Genomic DNA, 22,878 nt, shown 5'->3' with positions numbered 1-22,878 from the left:
TACAAAATCCAATGGTGAATCCAGGCAGTTAGAAAAAAGAAATGGAGGAAAACCCTCCAGAATGTACCCTACCTACTCCCACCCCTGTGGTTCCCCCCACCCCATTCCCTGGGAAAGGCACCCCCATCACTATTACTGAGAGAACAGGTACCCTCCACCCCAGCCTCTCAGCCACTCTGGCCTGCCTTTCCAGGACCACTCCACAGCCAGGCTCATTCATGTCTCTCCTGCCTAGAGTGCCCTCCCCATTCCTCTTGGGTCAAGGCTTCCCCAGTTCCGGGGCTGTCGTGGGGGTAGGGAGGGAGCTTAGGACAACGGCTTCTATCAGGAAGGGGAAGGGGGTAGATAAATACAGATCTCCCCCTCCCTCAGGAAACAAGAGGGGGACAAAGAATCCGGGCAAGGCCAGGCAAAGGAATGCCAGCTTGGCTCACCAGTCCATAAGAACTGGCAGTGATGTGAGCCCAGAGTGGACTCTGCCCTGGGAGGGAGGCTTGCGCTCTCCCACCTGGAGAATCTGGCTGCAGTCTGCTCCACTTTGGGTGGAGGGAGGAAGGGGGAGAAGGGCTGTTCAGGGGAAGGAAGTTGGGGGCTGAGGGCCCAGAAGGCCAAGGGCTACTAAGAGGGGCTTGAGGCCCCTGAGGCTTGAAGGGGACAAAAAGAGGTCAGATAGGAATGGACTCAAGTCCACAGTGCCTTGGAGCTTAAACCACTATGTGTTATACCAAGGCCACCCCCCAACTTTTCATCCTCAGGAGAATAGTGTGAACCCAGGAGACAATTCTGGGGTTGAGTTCTGCTCTGACCCCAGGTGCTGGGATCCAGTTACTCTGGGGAGTTTGGCTCTCTCCCTACACTTCCCTGGGGGAATGCTCCTGCCTGTATGGCACCCACATCAGCCCTAGTGGGGCTGGAGTGGATTTCCATCCTCAGGAAGAAGAGTTGGGGGCTGGGGATCCAGGGGGCAGCTCGAAAGAATGCAGCTAAGCTCGGGTCTCTTCAGCTTGAGGCGTGCAGCTCACATCCCGTTCTTCACCTAGCCTGGGCCCATCCCAGGGGTCCTTCTCCCTCCCCTCCTGGCTTCTTGAACAGATGCTCAAGAAACACTTGGGAGGTCTGGATATGGTGGGGAGGGAGAGGAAACCAGGCTTGGGACCAGGGTTAGCTTAAAACAACATTGCACACAACATAGCAATTAAACATCTCTGCTCCCTGGGGACCCAGCACCCCCTTTGGTCCCAGTTGTCAGCAGATGAATTTCTCCCTAAACACCCAGCCCTTGCTAAAGAACTCAGAAGGCGAGGGTGCATGGGAGCAGAGGGGCAATAAGAGCTCTGGAAGTCTATTTTACAGGACAAATTTCCCACTTCTGGACTATGTCAGAAGGAGAGACATTAAAGCAAGAAAGCCTGTCTCCTCAGCTGCTAGTAGAAAAACCTGCATTTTCAGTCTTAGTTTCTTTTTCTGAATTGTCACTTCTGAGAGAGAGAGAGGATGAAAGAGAGAGAAAGAAAGAAAGAGAGAGGAAAGGAGAGAGATTGTAGAAGTGGAGAAGGAGGCAACGGAGACAGGCCCCACAGAATTAGAAATGCCTCTTTCCCAGTCCCCCACCCCAGTCTCCAACCCTGGGGAGGTGTTGGCAAAGGTGCCTCGATTCCGGGTGGTTCAAGGGGCTAGGGCTGGAGCTCAGAAAGAAAGGCTCCTGTATGGGGCCCACCCTTCCCTTACTGCTGGCCCCATCATGGTAGCCATGACCTTCTCCCTGCCTGTCTGCCTACCAGCTTGCTTCACATGACACAGTAGGGTTCTCTGGGAGCCGGGGCACCTCCTGTGCCCCAGCAGGGGGCGTGAGTCCTCAGGCACTTCTTGAGGTCCTTGTTGAGCAGGAAGCAGACGATCGGGTTGACAGCAGCCTGGGCGAAGCTCATCCAAACAGCGGTGGCCAGGTAACGGTGGGGCACAGCACAGGCTTTCACAAACACTCGCCAGTAGCAGGCCACGATGTAGGGTGACCAGAGGAGCAAGAAGAGCAGTGTGATCGCGTAGAACATACGGCCCAGCTGCTTTTCACCCTTGACCTCGTCCATGCCCAGCAGCCGCCGGCTGGCTGCGTGCCCATTCTGCCTGATACCCAGCAGTGTTGGTGGCATGGGCCCACGGCCAAAGCCAGCGATCCAGTTGGCAGCAGCCTGGCCGGTGGCCCCAGGGCCATGGAATGTCCAGTTCTGGCTGATGGCAGGCACCATCTGCACTGGCTTCATCTTGCGGTGACGATACTCGAAGAGGAGAAGCTTGCCATAGACAGCGTGTGTAGCTGCCATGAGCACAGCCAACATAAGCATGAAGCCCAGCGTGTCATTGGCCTTGAAGTAGCGATGCTCAAAGATGCACTGGTCCTCCTCGCGGATAAACTTGTAGGTGCCCACATCAAAGACAGGTGGGAAGGCCATGGCCACAGACAGGGTCCAGGCCATGCAGATGACAGCTGCACATGTCCAGAGTGTCATGCGCTTGGCATAGAAGCGGTGGTGGGCGATGGCCATGTAGCGGGTGACGCTGATGCAGAACAGCATGAAGGCCGCATGGAAGCAAAAGAGCACAGCCATAAAGGCCACAATCTTGCAGCTGAGCGCACTGAAGGTCCATGAGGAGCCGTGGCGCACAGAAGCCAGCACAAAGGGGAAGCAGACGGCAGAGCGTATGCCGTCGGCCAGGCACAGGTCCAGCAAAAAGTAATAAGGAGCCTTGTGCAGGGCACGCTCCTTGAGCACCAGCAGGGACAAGATGGCGTTGCCCGCTAGGCTTACGCACATGATCAGTCCCAGCAGTACCAGCTTCACGTAAGCTGATGCCGATGGCGGGGACAGTGCGCCGCTCACCTCTTCGGGCTCTCCGGTAGTGTTGGCCATACTGAGGGGCGGGGGCTGCTCCCAGCCCTATGGGATTAGCCAGTCCGGTATTCGATGGGCCCTGGGGGACTCCATCAGTTGTCCTGTTGGGCTGCACCTGCAAATGGGGATAATGGGGGAGACGCAGACAGAGAGAGACAGAGAGATGCCGGCAGGACAGAGCCAGAGAGAAAAACGCGGACAGAGGCACAGAGACAGAGTGAGAAAGGAGAGAACAAAATGAAAATGGTGACAAAGATATAAATAGATACAAATTGAGAGGGAAATGGGGGAATGAGAATGAGAAGAGATAAGAAGAAACAGAACCAGAGACAGGGAGAGAGGGAAAGGGAAGATAGAGATAGAGATGGAGAGAGAAAGAGAGGAGGAGGAGAGAGAGACACAAGAAAAAGAGACAGTGAGAAACGGATGGAAAGAAAGGTGAGGAATAAACAGAAAGGGCAGTGTTAGTGGGTCTACATGGTCTCCGCACTTACTCCCCAGCTGGTGTCAGGCCTGCCCCTGGCCCACTCCTCCTCCTACCCGCTCCTTGCTGGGGGAGGGGGCTGCTTCACCTCTCTGGATGTCCTCTGTTACCGGTTTCCTCCCTTGGGGGGGGGTCTGTGGGGTGGGGGTGTTGGTGCAGCTCTTCTCCCCCTTTGCAAAGCCCTAAGGTTATGTTCTTCAAACTTTTTTGACTGCTACCCATAGTAAGCCAAACATTTTACATCATGACCTGGTACACATACACATACGTGCCCACATACTGAACCAAAAGTTTCACAAAACAGTACTGATCCTATGTGTAATGTGCCCCGTTAGTTCTATTGTATTTCATGATTTTTTGTTAATGCTGGTAGCCACCCATTAAATGAGTTTTTTATTCATGATTAGGAATGTGGTTAGCATGCTCAAGAAAGAGTGGGAAGACCAGTGTGGTTGGAAAAGGGCGGGGAGGGGAGACAGTAGTAGAAAGTGAAGTCACAGAGGTGTCTGGAGCCAGACTGTTTAGGGCTGTGGGCCATAATAAGGACTTGGGTTTTTATTTTAAGTGGGGCAGGGAGTACTGTGAATATAAAGATATGAGTGTGCTTGTATGCATTCATTCATTGAAAAGCGATTTATTGAGCATCTACTGTGTGCCAGGCACTGGGGACACAGCTGTGAACCAGATAGAAAAGGATCCCTGCCCTTACGGAGCTGATATTCTAGATGATAAAGAAGATATATAGGTGAAGAATAGTAGTAGGTCAGATGATGATAAGTTCCTAAAAAGAAAAGTAAAGGAGGGAAAGGGGATAGGAAGTGCTAGGGGTGGGGGAGGTATACTTTTAGATGAAACGGACAGGGAAGGCTTCACGGAGGCAGTATCATCTAAGCAAAAACTTAAAGGAGGTGAGAGTAAGCCATGTGGTTATTGGAGGGAAGAGAAGTCCAGGCAGAGGGAACAGCTAGCACAAAGGCCCTGAGGTGGGATCACACGTGGTGTATTTGGGGAAGAGCAAAGAGGCTACTGTGCAGGGAACGGAGTGAGTGATCAGAAAGCAGTGGGAGGTAAGGTCAGAAGGGCGGTGAGGCCAGATCATGTAGGCCATGGTGAGGACTGTGACTTTTACTCTGAGTGAGAGGGGAGCCATGGGAGCAGAGGCAAGATGTGATATGACTTGGGGTTGAAAAGGATCCCCTTGCTGCTGTGGGGAGCACAGACCAGGTGGGGCAAAGGTGGAAGTAGGGAGACTACATAAGAGGCTCCTGCAGTAATTCAGGTGAGAACTAATAGCACTCTGTGTCCCTTGCTCTGCTTTATCTTTCTTCGTAGAACTTATCTCTTCTAATGCACTATATAATTTACTTAAAATTCAGTTTATTGCCTGCCTCTCCCTATTAGAATGAAAGCTCCACAAGGGCAGGGAGTAGAGACTCAGACATTCTCCTCTAGAAGAGCAGTGCATAGCACAGAAGGCCCTCAGTCAAAGGCTGTGAGATTAATTGGCTGAGGGACTAAAGGGGCTGGTCGCTCTGGGAGGGCTGCCTGGAGGCATCCAGGTGGGATTTGCTGAAAGGCAGGCTGGGCAGTACAGGAGGGGGAGGGCACAGGCCAAGCTTGTGGGGAGGGGAACAGGAGGGTTCCTGGTGTGTGTAAGCCTGGGGCTAGTCGGGGAGGAGTGTGATAACGTAACATGGTAGGTCCCAGAGGGAAGGCAGCAAGCTGAAGAAGCTCAGAACTACTGTTGGGGCTGCGATGGGCTTGAGGTTGAGGGACACGGGGCTGAGTGGAGCCTTTCTACCCTCTCCCTCCCAGGAAGTCACCCCTCGGTATTGTTTCCCCACTCGCTCCAACCTGGCCTGCCACAGTCACCTGCGGCCAAGCTTTTTTGATGGTACCCCGAAGTCTCAGACACAGTGCCAATAGGCCATGAGAAGGTGCTAGGGCAGGGGCTTGGGAGAAGTGGGGTTGGTGGGCCCCCTTTCAGCCCCCTCAAGGCTTGAAAGCTCCCACAGAACTGTGGACCAGCTGACAGCTGGGTGTGTGTAAATTTGTACACACATGCACACACATACTCCTTAGCCTTGAGGGGAAGCAGGGGGAAAGCATTAGAGACAGAGAGAGATTGAATATAAAAGAGAATCAGAGAGACACACAAACAGTGACAGAGGAGAGAGGTTTGCAAGAGAGAGAGACAGAGACATAGGAGGGAGAAGGGGAGAAATAAACAGAGAAAGGGGAGCCGACCTTCCACACAAACAGGAAGAGATAGAAATAGAGACCAAAAGGAGAAGAGTGAAAAAAAGAGAGACACACATAGAAACGGAGTATGAGAGAGAAATAGAGACAGAAAAGTAGAGACAGAGACAGAGAGACAGAGAAGGAGGGAGAGAGAGAAAGAGAGAAAAGTGACAGAGACAAAGGGAGGGAGGGAAGAAGGGAGGGAGAAAGAGAGACAAAGAGATAGGAGAGGGATAATGCCAGGAAAGAAAGAGAGAACAATAGAGAGATAAAGAGACGGGTTGGGAGAGAGGCAGAGATAGAGACAGAGAGAAGCAGAAAAAAAGATGGAGAGGGAGACACAGGGAAACACACTAAGATCCAGAAGGTGGATAATTTGTAGCCCAGAGTCTCAGTGAAAGCAAACCAAACCAAAACAAAAAAAACCACACACACTAAAATGAAACAAAACAACACAAAACAATAGCAGCAAATGAACAAAACCCTGGCGTTGCCTGGAAAGCTGGAGCGACTCTACAAGTGAGGAGAGGGTTCTTCTGAGCCGACTGGCAGCCACAGCTTGGGCCCGTCCCAGGCTAAAAGCGTGAGCACACGCACACAACACATACACACCTGCGCGTACCCAGACGCCCTCAGAAAGATACGCAGCTACACACACGGTCACACGCATAGGCTCCTGCTATGGAGACCTACGGACAGCAACCGGCTCACGCACAGGGACATGGCCTCGCACGCATGCGCACACACTGCATATGGTCTCTGGGGCCTTCTTCCGCAGGCACAGTGTATATACCCCGTCTAAACCAGTGCATCGTCTTCAATAAAGACGTTAGTGCCCCCTAGGGGACATTTTGGAAATCTGCAGGAGCATTTTTAGTTGCCACAACGCTAGGGTGTAGGATGTCCTTCTAACATTGAGGAGTCCAGGGCAAGGATGCTGGCCATCCAGTGATGTGTGGGGCAGTCTCACACAGTCAACATGTGTCCCGAATGCCCTAGGACTTTGGGTTTGTAATGAACTGAACCTTGAACCTAATAACTCTATTTCACATATAAATACAAATTTCCCTCTAGTTTAATATAACCTGAATTACTCAGGAATATAGCTGTCAAGTAAGTCCAGAGGGGACTGCACTTTGTTTGGGGGTAGCACTTTCTTTGAGCTGTTAACTATTTCGGAAAATCTCACCCCTAGGCCTTTGCCTGTCATTTTCCTGCACTTTGAGCAAGGGGCAGTTTCTGATTTTTCCCCTTCCAAATCCACATTTACTCATAAGATGTTACAAGCCTCTAACTACCTTTTTGAATTTCCTGGGGAGTGCCATGCCCAAACATTCACATATCAAAATACAAATTACTACCTTATAAATCACTTCCTTTTAATTAACTTGTATTAGAGTTAATACAATATGCATATCGTATGAAATACTATATGGGTTTTCTTTTGAAATCATATGTGCAGAGAGATTATATTACCTAAGAACTTCATGTCTATATAGTAAAGGGGTGTTACAAAATATGTTACATAAAAGAGGGTGTTAGGTATGAGAGGGCTGACAACTGATCATATACACACACTCAGACACACACACATGTGTAATGGCTCATAAACCCACAATTATAACTCCCCTAACACACACACACATACACGCACACACACAGATGAACACTCAAATCCTGACAGATAGATACACATATGCAAACCTACTCACACAGAGACTCATATATACAATCTACCTGATTATTCAAATCCTCCCACATAATCAGACAAACTTCTGTAACACAGGCATGTACACGGTGGCATACCTATATCATCACATACAAATACTGTTACACACAATGACACTCAAAGTCACTTGCATATGCCATACTCACATGCACCTGAAATCTGCCACATGCATACACACACACAAACACACACATGTATGTACACACAGACAGAACCCCCCTCAGATATATTTGCATGGAGAATAAAACAGACAAGCAAAAACTGCTCACATATACACACATGTACATACTCTAACACATGAGGCTGACTGATCCAAACCCTTTCACATAAATTAGGCACACTCACCAAAACAGACATGTACATCCTGGCACAGGTACACAGATACCCATTCACGTACGTACTCACTTATGCAGAGAAGTATACCAGCTCCAACACCCCCCCCTTGCAATGTGCAAGCACAACCAATCACAAAAAGAAAAACCGCCCAGGTATACAAACACTCCTGCACACACAGACAAGTGTGCACACACAAGCTTGCTCACATTACTTGATATACACACACCGCAGCAGGTCTACACCCAGAGACAAACCCGCATACGTGCACATACCAGCCGACTCCTTCAGGCACAGGTGGAAACATTAGCAGAGCTGTTTGGCTGGTGGGCACCTGCCATAGCAGGGAGCCAGACCAAGAGAGGCTCTAGGGGGTCAAAGAGAGGTTGTAAATGTTTAGATTGCTTCCTGTTGAAACATCCCACATAGTCTGATTATTACTTTGATTGCCACCCTTGCTCATCAGTGAGGTTTTTTGGTTTTGCCCATACATGTACAACACCTGTTTTTCTTTTTAATTTGAACTTATTTAAAATTTTCCACTTTTTTCTACAAAAATAGTTGCATGACTGTTGTTATTATTATTATTATTATTATTATTATTACATAGTAGCAGGTATTCCTAAAGAGAATGTAACTATTTTGTTAATTGCCCTAATTGTTCCTTCTTTATAGAAAATCTTTTTTCCTTCTAGAACATTTGAGATATAAAAAAGTAGAAAGAGGGACGCCTGGGTGGCTCAGTCGGTTAAGCGTCTGCCTTCAGCTCAGGTCATGATCATGATCCCAGGTTCCTGGGATCGTCCCACATTGGGTTCCTTGCTCAGTGGGGAGCCTGCTTCTCCCACTGCCTGCCGCTCTCCCTGCTTGTACTCTCTCTTTCTGACAAATAAAGTCTTCAAAAAAAAATAAAAAAGTAGAAAGAGTCCTGTAATGAACTTCAGTGCACCCACTGCCCAGATTCATCAATGATCAACCCTTAGGGTCTTGTTTTGCCTATAACCTCACCCACTTCCCTCACTTCCAGAGTATTCTGAAGCATATCTATTATACCATTCATCCATAAGTATTTCACAGTGTTTCTAAAAGGACTCTTTTAAAAACATTACAATATAATTTTTATTATTTCTTGGTTTATTTACTGATTTACTTGCAACTGGCTTTTAATATTAAAAATTAGCCAAATCTGATTCTTCGTGGGATTTCATAATTTATTTCAGAATAAATTATTACCTTTTGTTTTTAGGTGAAAATATTTGTCAATAAAAGAATAAAGCCTGTGGTTGAACTGAATTGATTCATTAAAGGGAAAGTTAGGCCTTTAAGGCTTTGTTTCCAGAGTGCTGTTCTCTTAAGAATGCAGAAGACCTCAGGGCGCCTGGGTGGCTCAGTTTGTTAAGCGACTGCCTTCGGCTCAGGTCATGATCCCAGAGTCCCGGGATGGAGTCCCGCATCGGGCTCCCCGCTCAGCGGGGAGTCTGCTTCTCCCTCTGACCCTCTTCCTTCTCGTGCTCTCTATCTCTCATTCTCTCTCTCTCAAATAAATAAATAAAATCTTAAAAAAAAAAAGAATGCAGAAGACCTCAAATTTGCTTTTTTAAAAAATCAGTTTTCAGAAGTCACTAAGATCTGCTGGCCCCTTCAATACTTCATATTCAAGTAGATTTAATTTTTAAGATATTTCTTTTCCCATCAAAATGGACATTTTGATTAAAGCTGGAAAATCAGGAGACTCACAAGACAAACACAGTCTCCCTCCAAAAACTCCAGGATCTCCCTAATTTAAGCAGTTTAATAAGGATTGTCCCAAATTTGGATCCAGCTGCCAAGTAAGCCCTCTCATCCGCAGCCTATATGTCCGATTTGTGTGGAAAAGTTATCAAGAGAAACTTCACACTGGGTGTTATACGCAACTGATAAACACTACATCTGAAACTAATGATGTACTATATGTTGGCTAACTGAATTTAAATTAAAAAGATTAAAAAAAAAAGAAACTTCATTTCCCAGTAGGCTATGATGGTCAACTGGCCATGAAACACTCTCACAAAGAGAAATATTTGGACTTTTAAAAGCATCTCAAAATGCAAATTAAGAAACCTGGCTCTTTTATGAGATGGGTTAGAACATTTTTTTTTCTTTTTAATTTGGGTTAGAAAATTCTTACATGGAGCTCAACAAGCTAGTGACAGGATTGCATGATTAACAAGTAAAGCTAAGATGCCCTTCCCAGTAGTATCTCAGCGTTCTGCCAGGAACGTTCTAGCAGTCTGCCAGGAAATTGTCCACATCATATTTAGGACCAGTGAAGTAAAAAGAATAGGAAAGAGGTCACTTTCAATTATTGCTATTAGGAGACACAGTGATGATGGGTCAAAGGACCACTGAAATGACACTAACTCAGAAGACTGTTGAATCAAAAGGGTTTTCATTTTATATTGATGCATCTCTAGATGTTGATTAATTGTGCTCAGTTCATAGTACTAGTCAGAAAGCCCGAAGAGAAATGCAAGAAGCACCAAAATAAACTAAGGTTGAAATATTCAAAGTGATACATGAATATTTTCTAATATCATGGATACTCTGCAGTAGTCTGTGGACTACTGAGATGGCATGAAGTTTACATCTGGAATTTGTTCTGAAATTGCCGAGATTCATGCACCAAGGAGCACTCACCTATAAAAGTTTACCTGTGGGTCTAATTTCCACAGTAAATGATGCTAGGTGAATTTCATTAAACCCAAGGTACTACCCACCCGTGTGTTGAATTTCTGTGAAGCTTTGGGATCAGTACACTTTTCTCTATTGTTTTAAACTTAAGTGTGTAAGGATTCTGTAAAAGATTTATGAGCTAAAAGAAAAATTTCAGCATTTTTTTGTGAATGATTCTCATTTGCAGATTTGATGCTTACTCATTTCAACAAATGGCTCTTTGAGCACATGAATAAAATTACATCAAAAAATTTTAAGACACTCAAAAATATATGAAAGTATACTGTCAAGGTTTATGGATTCAAAGCCAAACTTCAACTTAGAAGTAAGGTCATGTATGGTTCCCTGGGTGATAATTAGTTAGTGTTATTAAGTTGACTACTAAAAAAGACTTATTAAGATGAGTAGAGTAATGTCTGTGTCTACTTAGGGCAAAAGTTTCATCAATTATTTTGAAATACTCAAAATGAACATTTTTGGTTGGATTCAAAATTCATGTGCACTTGTTACAAGAAATTTCAACATCACATTTGATTGAAAGAAAAGAAGTGTTAGATTTAAAAAAGGATCCTATCTTTGAAGCACAAAATTCAAAAACTATGAATTATCCAAGTTTTGATTATTGATAAGAAAGGAGTTTTAACCAGTAACCACCCCCCCAAAAAACCTCTTTGGCCATTTGCTGCCACCTAGTCATGCAAGCAGTTTCCTGCTGATGGTGACCACCAAGAGACAGAAGAGATCATTAGCCATTTCAAGCGTAAAACCTGGGTCTCTGCCTGGCCATGGCAAAAACAAGTGAGTTATCAAAGGGAGGTGAAACAGGGATGAATAAGCAGTTAGTTGTTGCATTTCTTAAGAAAGGTTGGTATGGTACAAAAGTGTCAGAGAAACCAAAATGGTACCTGATGACCCCAAAGCTAATGCTTTTAAGGTGAGCTTTGCTGACCTGCAGAATTATGCAGCTATGTGTCACACATTCAAGCTAATTACTGAGGACATTAAGGCAAATGGTACCTGCACAACCTCCACGGACTTGGTCTTACCTTTATCACCAGGCTTTCCAAGATCAAGAAGTAGCAGGTCACAATAGAAGTTTATATCTGTGTCAAAAGTACTAATGGTTATTTGTTTCTTTTTTTTTTAAGATTTATTTATTTTGACAGAGAGAGAGATAGAGAGAGAGGGACAGCAAGAGAGGGAACGCAAGCAGGGAGAGTAGGAGAGGGAGAAGCAGACTCCCCACTGAGCAGGGAGCCCTATGCGGGGCTCGATCCCAGGACCCTGAGATCATGACCTGAGCTGAAGGCAGACGCTCAACGACTGAGCCACCCAGGTGCCCCTGTTTTCTTTGGGTTTTTACCAAGAAATACAATAACTTGATGTAGAACCTTGATGCTCAGCACAAACTACTTTACCAAATCATGATGGAAATGTCCATAAAGGAGTCAAATTACCCCAAAATAAATAAAGACAGTCACAACCAAAGGCTCAGGAGTGGGCATGAATGCTGACCATTACAAATTTGCACAAGTGAATAAAAGTTATGTTTCCAGAAGTGAGTTCAGTGTGCTATGAAAAAATCCTGAAAATGTTTTACTTGAAAGTTGTATACAAAAAAGTTGTATACAAATTCAATTATTTAATAACTCCCCTAAAACTTTGCATTTTTTGTTTTCTTCATCACAATTTGTATAATGTAAAGAAATGTAAGAAATTTCTTTTCGCCAAACCCCAGTACCCCTAAATCCTCTTCAGTTTACTCCAACGTGCCATATAGATATTTCACTTTTTCCATGTGCCAGGTTGGGAATGCCCTAAGACATTCACATCCAGTCACATTGCATAGACACACTAGCACACATGGACAGATAAGTGTACACAGGAACACGTGTACATCAATATTCAAATTTGCACTCACATCCAGACTTACACCAGCTGATAAGCACAATCAGGTGTATGTGTACAGGTACACACACACACACACACACACACACCCCTCCTCTTCTACACAGAAAGTTAGGCATGTGTGTAGGTACCCACCTACCGGCAAATCATGCAAAGATATACAAAACACACACAAACATACACACATACAGATAACCACCCTTCAATAGAAATATAGGCCTAGGCAGAGAAAAACTCACCACACACATGGGCACATGCAGACACATACACATACAAACCAAATCATATGGACCTGGGGTGCCTGGGTGGCTCCGTCAGTTAAGCGACCAACTTTTGATTTTGGCTCAGGTCATGATCTCAGGGTCATGGGATTGAGCCCCACTGGGGCTCTGAGCTGGGCGGGGAGGCTGCTTAAGATTCTTTCTCTCCCTCTGTCCCTCCTCCCCCCGCTACTGCACTCTCTCTCTCTTAAAAAAAAAACCAAAAACAAATCATATGGACCTACATGCTTTCAGACACAATCATGCATGCATAGACATAAGAACTGACATTCACATACAGGGTGAGTCCAATTCACATCCTATAGATCCAGGCCCTCCCCCACCCCAGGCTCTTACATTAAGAGATTATAATCCACTATTTTATGGAATACTACTCAGTCATCAAAAAAAAGAAATCTTGCCATTTGCAATGACGTGGATGGAACTAGAAGGTATTATGCTAAGTAAAATAAGTCAGTCAGAGAAAGACAATTATCATATGATCTCACTCATATATGGAATTTAAGAAACAAAACAGAGGATCATAGGGGAAGAGAGGAAAAAATAAAACAAGATGAAAGCAGAGAGGGAAACAAACCATAAGAGACTCTTAATCATAGGAAACAAACTGAGGGTTGCTAGAGGGTTGCTGAGGGGATGGGGTAAATGGTGATGGACATTAAGGAGGGCACGGGATGTAATGAGCACTGGGTATTATATAAGACTGATGAACCACTGACCTCTACCTCTGAAACCAATAATACATTTTACGTTAATTAATTGAATTTAAATAAAAATAAAATAAATAAGATCCACTATCTTATACAAACCTTGCCTTGGTACACACACATTATACACACAGAACAGACATGCTCACACATACTGGCTTATCGCTCAGGTTTCCTGCCACACACACAGAGGCAGGCAGGCATAGACAGAGCAATGTAGACTCACACATACATAACCATATAGTCACCAAGGCTTATAAACACAGTCACAAACCCTCACATGCACACACCCATTCACACCTATGCATTCACTTTTACAACACAAATACAAAGATGCTAGTACACGGCTATATGGACACAAATCCTTTATACACACACATACACACACATCATCATCATCATATATAAACCTCGATATTAACCTTTCTACGTGTATAGACTACACAGAGATTGACATGTACACATCTACATCCTGACTACTACAAACCTGTTTACATATTCAGATAAAAACATACTGGTGTGTGTGCATGCACACATGCACACACCCAGGCACACACACGCTCATATATGCAGCGTACCAGCAACACAGGTAACATCTGCACTCACAGGGACACACATCACCACAGATACAGATGTGTGCATTCATACACCCAGATGTACACTGGGAAATACACGTGTGTGGCCAAACCCCTCCACTGACCTCCTAGACACATACTTCCTTTCTCATACACTCAGGGTTTTATATACACTCTGGGACACATTTAAGTATAAAGCTAGTTTTATGTACAAAAACACTCACATACACACAGAATCAGCTCACTTTCTTACACAAACACATGGATACAGATAATGGGGCAAATATGCACATAGAAACAACTCTGTTGCACTTGCAGATGGACACATACTGTTACTTACAAACCAGGCACGTGCAATAATTGTAGTACTAGTCCACATCTGATATGGCACAGAGGACTTATTATGTGCCAGGCACTGTCCTAAACACTTTCCAAATATTAACTCATCTGATCTTCACCCTATGAGATAGTGTTATTACCCTTACTTTACAAAGAAGAAATGGGGGCTTAACTGAGATTAGGTGACTTGCCCAAAGACCCACAGCTAATAAATGGCAGAACTAGGATGCAAAGCCAGAGCCTGGCTCCGGAGACCTTGCCCGCTGAACTTACTCACATGGAGAAACACACTCACCTCACACACACATACAGATTCACACCACTCTAGCACAAACACATGCACACACAAGCACACACACCGATAGCACACCCATGTGTGGCTACACAAACATAGATTTGCTCACCACATACACAAACATGGATGTGCTCACATTTACAGGCACTCTAGCAGAGGCATATATGCCCTAGGAAAGACATACACATTCCTACACACACCCACAATCACACACCCTACCCAGACACACCCACACTATCAAACACACAAAACACCCAGATACACCACCTACGAACCATCTGGATAAACCCACACTCACAAGCAGATACACCCACATTCTCAGATATGTTTCCACACCCAAACACTCTCATACACACTATGCAGATATGCTCACATGCACACACCCTCACCCAGATACACTCACACACCCCACACAGATTGACCTATATACTCTTTCACACACCACCCAGATATACCCTATCTGTCTCTCATGCACCAGCCAGAGAGATGCCCACACTTCTTAGATACACCCACACTCACACCCCAACCCAGATAGGTGCACATTCTCTTTCTTACACACACCATTCAGACACACCCACTTTCACACACATACCCAATACTGATACAGCCACACTCACACACATCCCATCCTCATACACACACACACACACACACACACACTTTAAATACACCCACGTTCACAGCCACTCCACCCAGCTACAGCCACACTTATGCAAACTCCCAACTCAGTACACCCACACTCTCATATGCAACATTCAGATATACTCAAACCCATAGACACCCCTAACCTAGAGCCCTCATATTTGACCCAGGCACACCTACAGTCTCTTTCACACATGGTATCAAGACACACACCCACAATGACACACACACCATTCAAAGACACTACACTCACAAATTCCCAACCAAGTACGTTCACACACACAGATAACGACACATTATCCAGAGACACCTGTTCACACACAAATCCTATCCATATACACCCATATTTTCTCTCTCTCTCTCACACACACACTCACCCCAAACACAGTCCCACTTACACAGCCCAACCCAGATACATCCACCCTCTAAAACATATACACCATCCAGATTCATCCTAAATGGACCATTGAGATATACACACACATCAACTAGATACACTCTACTACCATCTAAATACATTTGCATTCACACACACACATCCCACCCAGATATATCCAACTCTCACACATACCATCAATTTATCCCTCCCCAAACACTCCACTGCCCAGATACATCTATGCTCTCATCCCCTCTACACCACTCAGATGCACTCACACTCCAAACATGCACTTTCCACCCAGATATGTCCCCCAAACTCTCTCACACACCCCATCCAGTTATAAACACCCTCACACACATATCCAAGTACATACACACCCAGATACACAACCAAAGCTCTTACAATACACCATCCAGATATACCTTACTACACATTCCACCACCCAAATACACCTGTGCTTTCACCCACCCACCACTTAGATACACTCATATTCAAACACACTCTACCCAAACTATACCCACACACTGTCTCACACCCAGCCCACATGTACCACTACACTCTCTCTCACACACCATCCAGATATATCCACACCTCACACACATGACATCCAGATATACCCACTCACATCCCCCAACCCAGTTAAATCCAAACACTTACAACCAACCAGCTACACCTACACATTCCTCCCACCAGATAACATCTATGCTGTCACATGCCCACCACACTCAGAAACACCTGCACTCTCTTTTATACATACACACAATCCAGATCCCCCTCTCTTAAACACCATCATCCAGAATACCCACACTCCACACACCCAATGCAGATATGCCCATAATCTCTCACACACACTACACACACACCTCATCCACATACACTCCCACACACCATCCATAGATACTCCAATTATATATACATTCACACACATCCCCATCATCACCCAGATGTGCCCAAATTCTCTCTTACACACACACACACCACCTAGATATATTCCATCACACATTTCCACTGCCTAATAGACTTATATGCTCACCCACCTAGACACCATCCAGATATACCCATACTTAAATGCTCCCACCCCATCACACCCATACTCCCTCATGTACACGCTCTACCCAGAAACACCCATGCTCTCTCTTAACACAACACAGATACATCTACGCTATAAAACACATACATCATCCAGACACCCCCCACTCTCTTGCACCATCCAGATACACCCATACCCACATATTCTTCAAAAACACATAGCTTCACACATTCCCACCCAGCCATACCCAAACTCTCATACTATCCTCCACCCAAATAGGCTGATGTTCTCGTAGCACCTCACAAATGCACCATTTACATGCACCCACACTCACACTCACCTTTCCCAAAAACAGCCTAATCTCTCATATACATATCTTACCCAGACTTTCTCTTACGTACACACAACCCAGATCCCTTCCCTCTCTCTCTCTCTCCCCCCTCATTCTCTTACCCAAATATACCACCTTCTCCACACACACACACACACACACCATACTCTACCCAGATACACCTTTACTTATACATATACATTGACATCTAGATTTCTGCCTGGATGGCATAGTTTGGGTGCTCTCCGTGAAAACCATTAGCCAACCTTAGACACATACAATGCCATTTTGTCCTGGGCCTTCAAGGGTGGGGGGATGGGAAGCGAGGTCTTTGGGTTTCAAGAAATCCGTTTCTAAAAGGTCACAGGCCCCCTTCCCTAGGAAGACATCAGCCATGATTGGTTCCTACTTCTTGAGAGGGAGTGATGACAAGAATTATCCTGAGACACCCCCCCCTCCACTGCCCCGCAAAAGCCCAGCACATGGTTGAGGCCAGGGAGGCCCCAGAAGAGGGTCATGGATTGCTCAGGTGTTATAGCTTGCCATCCTGTAGGGTGTCTACACAGAGCCGGCTATGGCCTAGCAGGGTGCCACTGAGTCTTAGACATGCACATCAATACATGCTGGGGTGTACACACAGCATCACACAGACTCGTAAGTTCCCTCCTTTATCACTCCCTCAGGGATTAGACCTATCTGCATAGGCCCAAGGCCAAATCTTTCTCTCTTTCTCAAATACAGACCATCAGACCAGCACATGCACAAATACCTACACTTACCCCTACGCATAGGCACACTCACAGCAATGCACACTCACACTGCACTTGGTCCCACGCCTGCACATCCATTTACTCTCAAACATAGGCGTACATGCATCGCACATATTTACATGACATGATGCCCACGAACGACACACGTTCACTCACAAACACAGGTATACATACAGGCATACTTCCACATGTCCACGGACAGGCAGACTCAACATCACACCCCATGAGACAATGAACAAACAGGACACACAGAGGTGAGCTCCCAAATGTATACACACACATACCCAGATGTGACCACATAAGCATTTTCACACACACTCACGTGTGGGTGTACTCATGTACATAAACACCCATTGACCTGCTTGTCAATGAGATGATGTATTCATATACAGACATTGTAATACACATAGATACATACATACAACTGGGAGTGTATGCCTATGATCACATTCACATGCACACAGACATGTGTATCATTCATTCCTATATGCACACAACCAGACATGGAGACACAAATGTACTTACAAAACACACTCACACAATCATAATAAGAATGCACACCATGTGTGTTCAACACATATTCATACACCCATATGAGAAGCTATGCAAACAAATGAAGATTCATTTATATTTAAATTCTCAGATAGATTTGGACACAAAGCTATGTTCACACACATGCACACATGGAAGAAGAGTCACATACTTATACATCTGCACAAGAATTGATAACACTTAGCACATACACATGCAAAGACATACACACACAAACATATGTATGGCATGCAAATACATCCACTTATACTGTTCTATGATATATGTTCCAGAATAAATACAAACACACATATACAAATAATTGGAACTACACAGACTGGTACATTCACACACCTGTACATTCACACAGGCACACACAAGCATATTCACACACACACACACACACACACACACACTTAGATGTATATGAACACATGGGCAAATATAGACATGTTCACTCAAATGCACACACAGCCAGATGTTCACACATACTAGCATATACACACACATGTACACTCATGATCACTCACAGGCTTATCCACACTCACACATTCACACTTGTACTCAGAAATTCAGACAAAACACATATTGAGGTATGTGCACCAGGTATTATGAAATCTAGTTACTCATGCATACCACAACCAGACTTGCACTCACACATAAGAGTGTACCCACAAACACAATCAGACATGTACCCAAATGCATTCTTTCACCTATGCACATAGCCTTTTGTGCATATATACACAGGCATAGACCCCCTCCCACAGCCATACCCATATACAGAATCAAATGTGTACACAATGGCATACCCACAAAATATGTCTTCATGCACAAAAGGTGTATTCACACACTTCCCCAACCCACACAGTTAGTTCTCTTTATATGAGGGTGATCATCTACACTAACACTTCCCTAACCAGATGTGAACCCATAGGTCTGTCTACAGACCTATATACTCACACACACACACACACACACACACACACAGACATACACACAATTGAAAATGCTGCAGAATCCACATGGACATCAACACACAGACCTACTCATACACATACATGCCAGACATGCCCACACAGCATACTGACACACACAGACTCTCCCATACATGCATGGACACACACACGCATGCCCTCACACTCACAAACACACCATTTAGATATACCTATACTCCTGTGCACACATAGGCACACACAAATGTACACAGATACAGCTAGATGTTCATCTAATTGGGCATGTGCATACCCAGGCATTCCGAAACCCTCATACTCATATGCATACAACCAGACATGGACACTCAGAGACAAACTGATACCACACACATATACAACTAGACATTCAACAGGCCTGTTGGCTCACAGAAACACAATCTTACTCAGCCTCAGAATCAAACATGCCCATTTGCTCACCCAGACAGACATGCAAAGTCATACCCACTCCCCTGTACACACACAAGCCTATCCAGACACTCACACACTTGCACACACCATCGTGTGGTCTGGTTCACACACAGACTCATATACATCCACAATTCCCATGGACAAACACATATGCTCACAGACTGCACACGTTCACAATTACACATATATACCCACTCTCAGGCCCAGATGCCTCCAAACCACAGCCTGGGTCCTCTCCCTTCCACACCAAATGCTTCTTCAGAAAAGTCTACTCTATACCTCAAAGCCCCACCCCTTCCAACCCTCACCATGGGGTCTTCTGGGTCTCAAACTCTCCCCTCCTCCTCCTCCTACACTGGCCTTAAGGACCCTCCTCCAGCCACCCACCCCTCACTCAGTGTTCCACCACATCTCCACACCCAGAAACCAGCCAGCAGACCCCACTGTCCCCCCCAGTCCAGGCTCTAGGTTAGCAAATCCCTGGGACCCATCCCCCCATGGGTCTGACTGCTGCATGGGCCACACCCCAGCTCTACCAGAAGCCCTGCGATCTCAGAAGCTTCAGCCTTGTCTCCAGGCACTGCCAACCACTGACCACAGGCCCAACTCTTGCCAAGTCTCCCCTCAACAGGGAGACGCCTACATCACCAGGGCCAGGAATGCTGCACACTGCAAGCCAGGCCTCTGCTACCTCAAGGGAGCTCAAGCCTCTGTGTGTGTGTGTGTGTGTGTGTGTGTGTGCATGCACACACACGCGCGTGCACAGGGGCAAGTACAGGGAAAGGAGACTGGAGTGGAGTGGGGGTGGGAGGCTCTGCCCATAGCCACCACTTATCACTCCCTACAAAGGAAGAGTGACAACGTTAAGCTGCTCCTGCCTCCCCTCCACTCCCCAACCTCCATTTGCCTACCCTGAAGAAGAGGGGCCAGTCCCTCCTCCAAATAATCAATAACAATATTAATCATGAATAATCAGCAATATTGACCATGAGCTTTGCTGATACCGTTTCAGGGCCACTACTATGCACATACTTTATTTGCATGCACCAACTCATTTAGTCACCACACACGCCCATGATGGAAGGGTTACCGGTCTCTTCGACAGATGGGAAAACTGAGGTTCAATAAGTGGCACACTCTCACCCAAGCCGCAGAGCTAGTAGTTGGGGGAAGCGTCCCAGGAGAATCCACGTTCTCCATGTATCAGACTTTCCTGCCCTTCCAGACATAGGGATCACTGGCCACTGTGCACAAGGCCGTAAAATCTGAGGGTCCCAGTCACAACATGGGCATGTGAAACAGAGATAGAGAGCCTTGGATGGAGGCTGGAGCCCACACTGTGGCCCCTGCAGGTTATGTGGCATGGACCTGGCCCCCACAGAGCCATCAAGCAGCCCGGGGCCTGGAAATGCTTGCCACCCCCACCCCACTTTCCCTACAGCGGCTTCCTCCCCCCGGGAATCACAGCAATATCTTCAGTGGGGAGCGAGCAAAAGTCTGTGCTACCTGTGGGGAGAGACAGGGGAAAGTAGAATGGAAGGGAAGCAGAGAGGGAGGGAAGAAGGAAAGAAAGAGTGGGGGGTGGTCTGCGCTGGGATCGGCTTCTCCGTCATGTCTACCCACCTGCCTGCTCTCACACACAGAGACACACATACCCTGCATGCAGGCCAAGGAACCTGGAGGAGAGTGGAGGAGGAGGGAGAGGGGGAGAAGCCAGCTGCAGGAGGCTGAGCCTGCCCAGGGTGCAGGCACGAGAGCACTGCCAGGCTCCCAGGCATGCCTTCCATTGCTAGCACACAAGGGAATATTAACACAGCCTCATGCCCCAATGCGACCATAATGATAAAAACAGACCCTGTGTGGGGAGGGGGGAAACAGGTGGTAGTTCCCTTTTTCATGGGACATTTGGGATTGAGGAAGATGGAGATGGCTAGAGGGCTCTCCAGGCTTGGGTGCCCAAGTAGTCCTTGTGATGGAGTGGGGATGGGGGGTTGGGGACACACTAACCGAGTCAGAGAGACAGAGCATGGCAGTGATGGAGACTCTGAAATATGTGTGGGGAGACAGAAGAGAAATCTCAGCCCCCCCCCAACCTGGGTGGAGGGATGCTGACTACTTACCTGGGCTCTCTTAGCAGGGCTGTCTTGGAATCCGGGGAGGGGGCTCAAGCTGTCTCACCCAGGATAAATCACAGCCCAGGCCACATTGTGGGACCCTCAGTGATCTGGCGGCCAGTGACACTCCTGCTTCTGTTGCCGTGGATACAGCAGTCGGGCTGGTCTAAAACGCAGACATCAGGGGAAGCAAGCACCGGAGGGGTGCACCGGGCAGGGCTGGGGGCGTTGGGGAACACCAAGTGGGCAGCACACAGCCTTGGGGTGCCCAGCTAGGTGGCAGGTGAGGGTCCAGGCAGGTGCTTTTCCCACTACACACTCCCACCCCCATCTTCATGCCACCGCCAAGCTGGGAGGGGGGCCAGCTCTGGCCCCTGCTATCCGTCTGCCCGCCTGGCTGCCGGTCCCCCCTCCCCCCGCCCCGTCTGCCTGCTGGCCGCCGCCTTTTGTCCTCAGAAGACACGGTCCCCGCGGGGCCTCTGCCAAGCCTCTAGCAGATGCTCAGGGGCCAGGGCTCCTCTCTGGGAGCACTCTGGCCATGGCCTGGGAGAGCCCCAGGTTGGGGGGCTCTCATCCAGGCTCACCCCGCTCCCCAGGCCTGGAGGGGATGGGGAAGAGGTGCAGGTCCACAGCCAGAGGCAGCAGCAGAGGTGGTGTTGGGGAGGGGATGGACGCCAGAAAGAGGGGGTGGGGTGGAGAGAGAGGCTGGCCTGATAGCTGTGTCCCGGGTTTTAGATCCGGGTTGAGGAGGGTGGCTCAGAGCATCCGAGGGGGGGGGGTCCTGATGCAAAACGGGGGTACCGTGGGCCTGCCGGAGGCACGCTCCTGGCCTGGGAACCACCCCAGCTCACACAAATCCAGGTCCCAAGATGTTGGGGACCCCCAGCCTGGACGGGGTATCAGTGGGGAGCCCAGGGCTTTAAGCTGGACCCCATCCGGCCTGTCTGTCCCCCCCTCTCCTCGATTTGCACGGTCCCTGCCTCAGGGGCGGGCGGGGGAGGAAGGCAGGCAGGGAGGGAGAGGGAGGGAAGGAGGGAGGCTGAGCAGGCAGGGAGACTCCCAGCCGCCAGCCGGGTCCTCCCTGGGGCGGGGCGGGGCGGGGCGGGGTGGGGGCTGGTGAGGGTGGGGAGTCGCGGGCTCGCGGGCTGGCAGACTGGGTGGGGATGCTGGCGTGGCAGCGGTGCTG

At 47.2% G+C, this 22,878-nt stretch overlaps 1 protein-coding gene across 3 annotated transcripts; it reads right to left on the bottom strand.

Moving 5' to 3' along the window:
• Window positions 1-113: 113 nt before the first annotated feature.
• On the bottom strand, window positions 114-22,402 carry GPR173 (G protein-coupled receptor 173). 3 transcript variants are annotated; one of them, XM_028092845.2, is made up of 3 exons: window positions 21,699-22,402; window positions 7,954-8,045; window positions 114-3,006 (listed from the first exon to the last, which is right to left on the bottom strand). In XM_028092845.2, exon 3 carries the CDS (start codon window positions 2,907-2,909, stop codon window positions 1,788-1,790), a length of 1,122 nt encoding a protein of 373 aa, XP_027948646.1. In that variant the 5' UTR covers window positions 2,910-3,006; window positions 7,954-8,045; window positions 21,699-22,402; the 3' UTR covers window positions 114-1,787. The 3 variants fall into 3 exon arrangements, with proteins under 3 accessions (XP_027948646.1, XP_027948645.1, XP_027948647.1); XM_028092844.2 differs by lacking the exon at window positions 7,954-8,045; XM_028092846.2 differs by lacking the exons at window positions 7,954-8,045; window positions 21,699-22,402 and adding an exon at window positions 5,248-5,452.
• Window positions 22,403-22,878: the final 476 nt, after the last annotated feature.

The sequence above is a fragment of the Eumetopias jubatus genome, unplaced genomic scaffold, assembly GCF_037043125.1.
Source record: "Eumetopias jubatus isolate StellerSeaLion01/CBP00866 unplaced genomic scaffold, mEumJub1_p1.0 scaffold_11, whole genome shotgun sequence".
Classification (NCBI taxonomy): Eukaryota; Metazoa; Chordata; class Mammalia; order Carnivora; family Otariidae; genus Eumetopias; species Eumetopias jubatus.
The sequence above is the reverse complement of the archived record's forward strand: the minus strand, read 5'-3'. Positions and strand labels throughout refer to the sequence as shown.